This window comes from Channa argus, chromosome 2, assembly GCF_033026475.1.
Source record: "Channa argus isolate prfri chromosome 2, Channa argus male v1.0, whole genome shotgun sequence".
Taxonomy (NCBI): domain Eukaryota; kingdom Metazoa; phylum Chordata; class Actinopteri; order Anabantiformes; family Channidae; genus Channa; species Channa argus.
In genome coordinates this window covers 1570135-1582356 of record NC_090198.1, presented here as the reverse complement: position 1 = coordinate 1582356, position 12222 = coordinate 1570135, and the positions used below count along the sequence as shown (strand labels likewise).

The following is a 12222-nucleotide window of genomic DNA, read 5'->3' as shown; positions in this document are numbered from 1 at the left end:
GACCATTTTAGTTTGAAGAGTGATTTGCACAAGTATGATGCAAACTGTGGCAACGTTTAAGGTTGTTTGCACAGAAGAAACTGAACTTTAAAAAGTTGTGTAAAAAATGAAAAAGACAGGACATAAGAAATGTTCAGACCAGGTCTCCTCCCTCAAGTCAGCACAGGTGAACAATTAAGGAGTCACATTTAGTATAGTATTAGTCACTATCACTCAATCATGCTCTGTCATCCTTTCTCTGAATGTTCAGAAAGTCCAAAAAAACTCAAGTGAACTCAAGTGTTAAGATACAGCATATTATATACACTAACCAGTTACAAAAGGCTAAACAAAGCCAGGGTTGTCTTTAGTGTCTTTGTCCATTAGTTAACAAGCTGGCTATAAAGAAAACATGCCGGTGGTGGATCGGACACTGCAAGCAAAGCTATACTTTTATCCTTATTTAACGTGTTTTTATTTACAAATTGCTTCTATTGGCTTTTTAGTGAGCTTTTATTTTACACATGGTAACAAGCAGAGCCTAATTTTTTTCACCTCACCTGCAACTAATTTCTCTTCTGTAAATTTTCAGAGGATAGAGCTCAGCTCCTCCGTTAATAGAGTGGACAGAGGACAAACACAGGCATAGACAGACCAATAGAAGACACGTTTAGGTTGCACCAGATCCCAGGCTCCTCCAGTATCCTTGAAAAAGAGACTCACCCCAATTGTTAGTCAGTTTGGATAAGAACATCTGGTAAATCACTAAAGTGTGAGGAATATATAGTGTTGGACATGTACATATATGGGAAGTAGGGTGCGGCAGCTTGCATAGTGCTGGATAATGTAATGGTGGTTTGTCAGATACTACTCAGATAATGCTGGTGGTGTTGCAGTGAACAGGAACAACTCAGTGCTTGTACTGGATCTCTGAGAACACAGGCTGCTTACTGTCACTCCTGCTAGGTTATGGAAAATTAGTATGGATGTGTGTATGTGTTAATCTCCAAATGAAAGAAAAGCAAAATAATTGTAAAAAATGTCTTTTTTAGCAGTTTGCAGCCAGTGACCCTGCTGATGTTATTCTAAGCATACAATAAAGAAAAGAATGCATTTGAACCAATGTTTTTTATTCATGTGTTAAATTAGTGAAACTGACTGGGTTAGGACAGCTCTAGAGCTGCTGGAGGAGGAAGAACATTAAAACTATGGAGAAACATTGAAATGTGGCAGCTATGAGCCCAGAATAAAGCTCTCTTGTCTGTGTTTGGCAGTGATGCCTCTCTTCTCTTATCATATCCTGCCTGCTGTCTTTCAATATCCTGGTCTGGTCCTGTTCAGACTGCACCTTTTCTTTGTCTGGCTTCTCATCAAATTAATTTAGGCTATAGCCTTCCGTTCATCTGTTGACCAATTCATTTCTACTGAATCTTTCCTCTTAATATATTTTAATAGTCAGATTTTGTTGCCTTGCTTAAACTAGTCTGACCCTCTTTATCTTTCTTGTTCGAACTGAATTTGTCATCACAGTTACTTGACATCTAAGGCATTTGTGTAGAATTCACAGCAACATCTGCTAGTCTAATTCCACAGTATTTATTTTTTATGTCAGTAAATGAATGCATCTGTAACGTATCTAGTTAGAAATATAAACACTTTATGATTGAAAAACAAACACATATGAAATAACACCTGCTAAAGTTCTCTAGTAAATAAGGTTTAAATGGTTTGTGCTGTAGCCACAGCTCTTCCAAAGCTCAGTATAAAAAATTACTGTATTTTTAGCATTATCATACTATTATAGAAAACACTGTCATAAAGTTAAATTGTTTTTACTTGGTGGTGAAAGTTTTTTCTTTCACCTAATTAGCAAACTTGATCTAGGATTTGTTTGTAATGTTGGTTTTCTATCATCTTTAGTCTTTCACTCTATGTGCATGCATTACTCCCCAGCTTGTAATATAAATAGTTTTATAATCATATGGAGTTGTGCTTTTTAACATTTACATGAACAGTAAAAATGGTAGGAGTGTAGATGTATAGATTTTTTTAGCTGAACGCTGGTATCATGCTGTGAATTGTATAACTGTTTTCTCATCACACAGGAGCTGTCTTAACTTTGGGAAGATTTTCCATTAGTTCATAAATTAGTTTGGACAGACCACCCTTGTTTATAAAAGACCAATTACAGCAGTATAATGCTGTCTCAAATTAGATTTGCATGGCCTCCTCATAGGCAGGCACTGCCTATTGTCCTGCAGATTAAACCTAACCAGAGCAGCAGCCACACTGCCTGCTTGGCCCCCTCACACTGATCTGCTACTTGAATACACACTTTACTGCACCGGGCCTTCCTGCATCACAATACCAAAGCTATAGGATGCATCTACATCTAAGCATGCAGTCTGTTGTACAGATAGGGGATACATTCACTCTGTTAACACCGTTTAGGAGCTTGCTAAAGATTTTCTTTTTCAGTAGAAGAAACATATGTAGTTTTCAACTTTAAACATCAGCAAATTAGTGACAGATGAATCACTTCAATGCAAAATGACTTGTCACCAATGTCCCAGGTCAAGTACTTCAAGTAAAGCACAGACCTTTCCTTATTCCTTGGTCTAATATACTGAGTTAATAGTGCTTTAAATGAATTCTGATGAGATCTTAGAGCAGTCATTCTGCTTTCCACCAGCTCCCAGAGTAGCTATGTCCTCAGCTTCCATCACTTAGGAAATACCTTTGCCTTCATTAGAGAATCCTTATAGTTGATTACTAGATGGGAATGTTGTGAGCTCAACGGCTGTGAAGAAATCCCACTAATAAGTCTTAAGTTGCAATTGTGAGCACAAAAGTGGAAGTCATGTAATTAGGAAGTGGGCTACTGAAAGTGAAGCCACGGGAGAGAGACATAACCACCCCGTCAAGTAGGCTGTCAGCTGATGACCACTGGTGTTACCCTGCTGGATACAGTCTGAGCCGACCAACCTCTGTCCTCCAGCCTCATTATCAAATGAACTACTGGGAAAAAGAAAAATACTAATCCCGAGGCTTGTCAGGGCCAATCTGGGCATATGTTAAAGCATCCATATTAATTTTTACTCTGCAGGTCAGGTACCTAACCTGTGGTTCTTCCTATTCATGTTCTGTAAAAAGAGTATGGGCAGCAGTCTAGTTGGTTCGCAAAACCTTTTGCAAGAATTGTATATTGGTAACCAGGGTTTCATGTTCTATGCAAACATAATGATCCTTGCCAGAATAAATCATTGTTCCAAATAGTATCTTAGTTTGTGTGCAGGTGTGTCAATAACTCCTCATGTAGTTACTGAATCAATAAAGAAGGTTTAATAAAACAAAGCCTACTATGACAAACACTAAGGTCACACTAGAATAATATAATGTTCTCCATTTCTTGAGCCAGTTGATGAAGGTGCAAGCTAAAAATCAAAGTGTTTGATTCTGGAATGATTTAAAAAAAAAAACCACACATTTGTTTAATTTCTTACAATAGCAGTGAGCAGCTGGTTATTTGCATCTGTTTCAGTGAATGGCAGTGAGACAACATCAATAGAGGTACATGAATAAATCTCTACATTTGGTTCACACTGCTGGTCTACTACTACTAATATGGGTAGTAACAAAGACAGTCTTTTTTTTTTTCGTTGGCTTTATGGTGCAACCAAGACAAATGTTTAAAACCCTTAAACAGCTATAATAACGATCTTTTTTATAATGAGTCTCTTCCTATAATGTCAGTGTTTAGTCATATCAGCTGACTTGGTCATTATGTTTTACATAGAAGATGTGTGTGAACAGGGATCAAAGAACTTGCATTCTACCGTTCACACCTGCACCGTGGAATAAAACTGGAAGCAGAATGTCTTGTTTAGAGTAATAACATTAAACCATGTGTCTTAATGTTGCAGAATTCTTGTCTGGAGAGGTATCTACATAAATATATATAATGGCACAAAATAATGTAGGAATACTACATACACTGGTTTGTAATATAGCAAAGTCATAGATTAGCTAAAAAATTGCATTAATGATCAGGATCAAGTGCATTTTGCTTAGCCGGCTTCCCTGTCTAAGGTGCAAAGGAAGACAAGGTGAAGCTATGGAAAAGTAAAAAGTTACTGTAAACATATTCAGCATCAGGTGTCATTTCCCACAGCTCTTAGGTCTGTCTTGTCTATATGGTTTTTCCCTAGGGATCAGGCTTGAGGCTCTTGGAGACATTCCACAGCCTTCCTCTCAAATTAGACTTTCTGGGGGCTGTAGCCATTCTGATGCTCCTTTCATTGGCAGTCAGTGACACAAACCCTGCCTTCTTGACCACAGTGGAGATCTTGCCAGTGGCTGCAAAACAGCTGTCCCAGTGTTTACACATTTAGCCTCCTGCAATTTGAGGAATAGTAGGTTTGTAAAGCCTTCGCAGGTCTGCAGTAAACACTTACCCACTTGACAGCAGGGGACTGTGCACTATGTGCTGTACAGCAAACTCTTTTAGGCCCATCTCTTGGATTTTGCATTAGCAGACACTCCACACTCCGGAAAACCCTGTAAGGGAGGGGGTCAAGTCTTTTAGGGAAAAAAAGGCTCACAGCCCTGGGTCACGATTCATCCTCATCTATGTTCTTCCTGTCTGCATGATATACTCTCTGCTGTTTCCTACTGTGTGTGTGTGTGTGTGTGTGTGTGTGTGTGTGTGTGTGTGTGTGTGTAATGAATGATTTCAGAGACACACAACAGAAGCACTGTGCAAAATTCGGTTGAGTTTGGTTCTAAGTTGCATCCTTATCTGGGTTAAGATGGGTTAACAATATTGAATGGAAATAGTGACTGAAGTTCATTAATCGACACCACAACAATAATCACCATTACGGGCCCTGAGGGCAGGTGAAAGAGAAACAGCCAGTCCACCCTGTATCTTACTGGTTCTTGTAGGCAGACATGGAAAATGTGATTTACATCTAATGCTCCACGTGTTTATAGTCTTAGTGGCACTAACACAAATCTGTCTCCTGTCTCTACAGATGCAGCAGCTCTTCTATGAAAACTATGAACCAAATAAGAAGGGCTACATACGAGATCTCCACAACAGCAAGATCCGCCGAGCCATCACTCTCCACCCCAATAAGAACCCTCCCTACCAGTATCGACTACACAGTTACATGCTGAGCCGCAAGATCGCAGACCTGCGCCACCGAACCATTCAGCTGCACCGTGAGATTGTTCAGATGGGACGCTATGGAGCTCCTGAACCCAGCCGAGAGGACCTCCAGCTCGGCATGCCACCCTCATTTATGCGATTCCACCCAAGGCAGAGAGAAGAGGTTCTGGAGTGGGAGTACTTAACAGGGAAGTACCTGTTCTCAGCATCTGATGGTCAGCCGCCTCGTCGCGGGATGGATTCCTCTCAGAGACAGGCCTTAGATGATATCATCATGCAAGTAATGGAAATGATCAACGCCAATGCCAAAACTAGGGGAAGAGTCATTGATTTCAAAGAAATCCAGTATGGCTACCGAAGAGTCAATCCCTTATATGGGGCAGAGTATGTTCTGGATCTGCTACTGCTCTATAAGAAGCACAAAGGTAAGACGATGACAGTTCCCGTGAGGAGGCATGCGTACCTGCAGCAGACTTTCAGCCAGATCCAGTTCAGAGAGGAGGAGGAGATGGATGCTAGAGTTCTGGCCAGCCACATCAACAAAGAGTCAGACTCCCTCTCATTTCTGTCCAACTCCCTCAAGATGCTGGTGCCCTTTAAACTGGCCACCTCTGGTCAGGACACAAGAGAACCAAAAGAGAAGAAAGTCAACATATTGGTACCTTTGTCAGGACGTTATGACAGTTTTGTGCGCTTCATGGCCAACTTTGAACGGGTTTGTCTGATCCCCAACCAGAACGTAAAACTGCTGATCCTGCTATTCAGCACAGACAACAACACAGAACGGGTCAAGCAGGTGGAGCTGATGAGGGAGTATCACATGAAGTATCCCCGGGCTGAGATGGAGATAAAGCCTGTTGCTGGTTCCTTTTCCAGGGCTCTGGCACTGGATGTGGGCTCCTTACACTTTTCTAATGATTCACTGCTCTTCTACTGTGATGTGGATCTGCTCTTTTCCAGCGACTTCCTCAAAAGATGTCGGACCAATACTGTCCTAGGGGAGCAGACCTACTTCCCCATCATCTTCAGCCAGTATGACCCTAAGGTGGTGTACGCTGGGAAGGTTCCTAGCAACAACCACTACGTCTTCACCTCCAAGACAGGTCTATGGAGAAACTATGGCTTTGGAATAGTCTGTGTCTACAAAGGAGACTTGGTCCGAGCTGGAGGCTTTGATACCTCCATAAAGGGATGGGGATCAGAGGATGTGGACCTTTTTAATAAATTTGTCCAGTCAGGAATGAAGTTGTTCAGAAGCACAGACACAGGGATAGTACATGTCCACCACACGGTCACATGCGATCCCACCCTGGAGGTAAAGCAATATAAGATGTGCCTGGGCTCCAAAGCCTCATCGCACGGCTCCACCCAGCAGCTGGCTGAGCTGTGGCTGGAGAAGAACGACCACAGCTTCAGGAGACTGGCCAGCAATAACGGCTCAGTTAGGACAGTGTGAAAAAAGCCAGGCTGCAGACTGTCAGAAACTAAACCTGCTCTGTGCTCACTTCCTCCTCTTAGTGGTCTTTTCACTACCTAATTTATTTTTTACTGAAATCGAAGACTTTACATGGATATATTTTGAAAATATGACTTTTTTTTTAAAAAAGTAAGTCTTAAGAAACAACATAATGAGCAATTCAGTGGCACAGCCTGGGCCCTAGTATGGACGTACATGCCTTGGTCCATGACGGAAAGAATATCGACCAATATTCTTTTGTGAGCCTGACTTTACCAGGTGCTCTTCTAGCCTGTTCCATGCTATCTGTCAGGAGAGTGGGAGGTAAGGCAGGGATTATTAATGTGTACCTCAGTGAAGTACATCGTCACAATCCGCAAATATTCCATTTGTCTTTTGTGCAGAAAACAGACTGGTGTCCATGTTCTGTCAGACCAACATTGCTCCAAACATAATTTAACTCTTGATTGTGAATGTTTACAACTGATTCAAAACATTTCATCGTTGAAACTGAAATTACTAAAGGCCATTTGATTAGATTTCTTTACCAGGCTTTCTTTTTTGCTTGCTTTTATGGTTTTGGTATTAAAATATAACACTGTTTTTTTTTTGTTTGTTTGTTTTTTGTTTTGTATTATTCTTTAGTTCTAATTTCTGTGAACTCAACTGCTGGATTTAATATCTTCAATTCATCTTTTGCTGTCTAATTTATTGAACTTGCAGGCTCCATTTTCTACTCTAAAATATGTATATTGAAAAGATTGTACAACCATGCCAGTCACGGGATGATATTTGTTTCACGTCCTTTTCCCTAAATTCATTATCACCAAAGAGTTTTGCACAGTCTGTTTAAGGTTATTGTGTTGCCTGGGTGCGTGCGTGTGTGTCTGTTTGTGTGTGTGCTTCTTCTATCTTGCAGGCACAAACATGAAACTAGCTGTATAATGAAAGTAAACATAAGTATTCCGTCTGTCCCAGGCCTTAAAGGGTGTAGTGAGAACCAGCCTGGCCTTTATTCCAGTGGGATGAACTAGAGCATCTCTCTAGTCAGACAGCGTTTCTTTTTTTTTTTTAAACTAACTTTCTTTAATGCTGAAATAAACCTGTTGTGGCTGGTCCCAGTCTGCAGAAGTGTGGTCTTTTGATCTGAGATATGAAAACCCACTTTGGCAGATCATATCCTCATATCAGGCCTGAATTAGTGCTCCTGCCTGTGCTGCCTGTATGAAGGTGCTGTATGCTGTAGCACTCCATTGGGTTAATGGTCCTCTGATTTTTTTAAGACTGTGCTGTCATAGTGTTTTCTTATTTTTCTTTGACTTTTTTTTGTAATTTTGGTTCTTTCAACTCTGTCTGGAAACGGTTTTCTATTTAAAAAGAAATAAAATTGAGCGAAAACGTAATCTACTGCACTTGTAGTATTATTTATATTCTTTGGTTCAGCGCATCAAATAAAGCTGTCTCACTAACAGTTATGAGAAAACCTGTCAATAAAGGTATGTGCTTCGCATCTGGGTCATCTCTGCGTCACAATAATCCTATTACAACTCAGCAACCTGGGTTACGTGGCTGACACATGAGGAAAACGCTCACATCACACAAGCTCACAAAGGGTTTGGTGCAGCATAATCTGCTGGAAGATATTCAGAAGGGCAACCTGACTCAAGACACGAACCCAGAGGACAGAAACTTAGTCTGCTAACAAACGAGAATCTTGTAAAGTTGCTACTGTGAGCATTTTCTTACTCAGTGTAGGAGCCTAAAGAGAAGTGGACGCTGTTGGATATTTTATAGTTAAAGACATGATAGCGGACAGTGGACCAACTGGGTTTTAAAAACTAATGAAAGGTAATGGACTTGCAAAATGCAGTAGAAACGCTGGAAGGGCAGCTACACATTTCCACCAATACTGACACGTAGCTTATGAGCTGTATAATCAGGGAAGTTACACCATGTTCATGCCAAGACTGTAGTTACTACAGAAACAACAGGTAAATGCCGGAGGCCTGTTGGTGCCTTAAGCATTTACATCTTTAACTGTAACCATGAGTAGAGTTAGGGGCCACTACTTTTCATGGGACCTGTGTCTGTTACTTTTCTAACTCTCCTTTCACTACGCCCATTAAAATGCTCTACATCCAGCTCTATCACATTTTATGGCATGAAGGACTTTGTACACTGGGTTAGAAATTCTTATGCTTACAGCTGATGACAAACCTAAAAGACTTTCAGTTTTTATCTGCATATTGGGACATATGGGGATAAAATACTGTGTATTCCACCTTTTCCCTCCCGCTGACTGTGTGGCTTCTCTAATAAACACTTCATATCCATTGTAGAACTTCCATTATAGTCCAGCACAATTCAGACTCTCCTGGTCTCTAAAGTGGTTTATCTGCCAAGCAAATGAGGGTGTGGGCCTTGGACTAATTGTCCAATATCCTTTGTTAGTAAGCCAGCCTTCGGGACATTCCTGTGCTGGCTGGAAAGAATCATTTCATAACACAACTAATTGCAAAGCCACTACACAAATTGGAATGAATTAATTGCAATTTATTTTTATGATTCAATAATTAAAACAATCATAAATAAATATGAAAAATACGTCTCTTCACTCAGTAGCTTTGAGTACATTCTGATATAAGCTGAAGCTTAGTGTTGTTCTGTGATCTCTGTTTGCAATCTCGTTCTTTAGAAGTGAGACACTTCTGCTGGACGCAGTGCTGAGGGAGAGGCTGAGGGCAGGACGGCGCTTGCAGTAGGACCACTATTAAAAAACCCCTGCAGGGGCAGTAAAGCAGGGCCTCTAAATGCATCTCCAGAGAGGTGGGGTTGGGGGATCAGTAGATCGTTAACTCGCAGCTTCAACTTATCTGATCAGCCACACATGTTTGTGATAACTGTGTTGGAGACTGAAGTCATCACTTGGTCATTTACTACATATGCACAGTGAGCACATTAGAAGCTGAAGATCACAGCCACATGTTTTCTGACTTCCGAGATGTCAAGCACAGTTTTATTATGTTTTATGATCTGTTAATTAGGGAACATGTAAAGAACAATTGGACAAATGTTTGTTAGTCAAAATATGATATTTAATTATATTTATTATTAAAAGTTTTTTACTAACTAAATACACTGTTATGCAAAACTAGTTCCAACTTAACCTATTAGAAGGTTTTTTAAATATTCATCCTACCTCATAGATGAAGGAGCAAATAAATTCAAACGCCTGTCAGACACTTGTCCAACATAGCCTCAATAATAATCTTAAATTATACGTTTGATGTAACCAGATTATGATTCTGTCTGAAATACCTTCAGTTACATTTCCTAGAAGTTCCTACTTTCCTGCTCACTCAGTGTATTATCAGCACATGTGGGCCAGGATAATAACTGGCACGTAATTTTAAAATGATTAACCACGTTATCTATTTAGCTTCAGTTTTCTATCTTTAACTTGAAAACAGCATAGACATCAGTTGTCATGTCAGTATAAAACAGATAATAACCAGCTCTGTAATAAACAACAAGCAACACAATAGTTCAGCGAACCCATGAAAATGTTCTCATTCTGCTGGATACTCACATAATGCAGCCCTGGTCTGTGGATATGTCTTGGCATTTTTTCTAAAGGCACACTAAGGAACAGCTGGGACCCTCTGACATTTTGCCTCCCGTAAGATGTGTGTTGGCAGTGGAGCCAACATGAGACTTTTACTATCGGTTTCCAGTTTAAAGCAGTCAGCAGGACTCTGTAGTCAGTAATGGATTTACTGACACATGCAGCATCACGTGGCACTGAACATCTATACATTATCTGTAACCATTTATCCTGTTTAGGGTCAAGGGGGGACTGGAGTCTGTCCCAGCAGTCATTGGACAAGAGGTGGGGTCCACCCTGGACAGGTCACCAAAGCACTTTACAACTTTGCTTCACATTCACTCATTTTCCACATACAATGATGATGGCAGCTGTAGCTCAGTTGGTAGTGAAGTTGCCCCTGAACCACCGGATCAGTGGTTTGACTCCAGGTCCAAGTGTCCATAGTGTCTGCTGCTTAGTTATGAGTTGCTTTGGAAATGACTAATTGTAATTGATGGTGGCTGCTATGAGAGATGCTCCATCTTGGCCTGTTAAAAGTCTCTGGATTATATGCAGTATAAAAACAGGTGAAGTCAGTTCTTATTTCTCTTTTATAAACTGAAAACACATAAAGCTACATACAGTGAGGGCACATTATTAACATCATTATTCACTGACCCCCACCTATAGAGCTATGGGGGTACTGGCATCCTGCATTTGAACTCATTTGTTTAGTCTTTTCTTTACTGTGCTTTGTGTGTGTGTGTGTGTGTGTGTGTGTGTGTGTGTGTGTGTGTGTGTGTGTGTGTGTGGCAAATGTGCTGTAATACATCAAATACATACAAGGTATGTATTTTAAGGTTTATGGCACCACGTGTTCTAAAGTACTTTATTACACATAGTTAAACCTTATTGGGTCATATTTATGCAGAAATACAGAATAATAATTGACAATAATTCACATGAATTTATATTTATATTTGAATTAAAGATTAAATTCTCATTGAGAGGTAAAAATTAAAGTTTGCCTTCAAATACATGTTTAATGATTTGATTTGATGACATGCAGGTATTATATAAAAAACATAACATAATATACAGTAATATTTATCCCAATATAAATGCATTGTGACACTTTAATAAGAGTTGGCCCTAAAAATGTTTTTTTTGTAGTTTTGATCAATTTTTCAATGAATACAAAATGAATAACTCAGACAAAACTGAAGTCATAGTATTTGTGCCCAAAAATCTCAGAGATATGATGTCCAACCATATTGTTACTCTAGATGGCATAAGTCTGGCCTCCAGTACTACTGCAAGGAACCTTGGAGTTATTTTTGACCAGGATTTGTCCTTTAACTCACATATACAACAAATCTCTAGAACCTTCTTCCACCTACGGAACATTGCCAAAATTAGAAGCATCCTGTCTCAAAGTGATGCCGAAAAACTGGTCCATGCATTTGTTACCTCTAGGTTGCACTACTGTAATTCCCTACTTTCAGGATGCCCCAGTAACTCCCTAAAGAGCCTGCAATTAATCCAAAATGCTGCAGCAAGAGTGCTGACTGGAACTAGCAAGAGAGATCATATTTCACCTTCACTAGCTTCTCTCCATTGGCTTCCCATTAAATCTAGAATAGAATTTAAAACCCTGGTTCTTACATATAAAGCTCTGAATGGTCAGGCTCCATCATATATAGAAGACCTCATAGCACCACATCATCCCAGTAGACCACTTCCATCTCAGAATGCAGGCCTACTTGTGGTTCCCAGAATCTCCAAAGGTAGAATGGGAGGCAGAGCCTTTAGCTATCAAGCTCCTCTCCTGTGGAACCAGCTCCCAGTTCAGATTCAGGAAGCAGACACCCTCTCTACTTTTAAGTCTAGGCTTAAAACCTTCCTCTTTAATAAAGCATATAGTTAGTTATAGTTATGCTGCCATAGGCTTAGACTGCTGGGGGACCCACCCCCCAATGCACTGAGCTCCTTTCCTCCTCTTGTCCCTCTCTCCTCTCACCCCACAATTGT

General features: G+C 40.3%; 1 protein-coding gene across 1 annotated transcript in view; it reads left to right on the top strand.

The window, feature by feature from the left end:
* The window catches only part of chsy1 (chondroitin sulfate synthase 1), a 42181-nt gene extending 34145 nt beyond the window's left edge, over window positions 1–8036 (top strand). Inside the window, exon 3 of the mRNA XM_067493959.1 lies at window positions 5013–8036. Coding sequence (XP_067350060.1) covers window positions 5013–6605 — 1593 coding nt within the window. The 3' untranslated portion in view covers window positions 6606–8036. The remainder of the gene's footprint in view (window positions 1–5012) is intronic.
* The last annotated feature ends 4186 nt before the right edge of the window (window positions 8037–12222 follow it).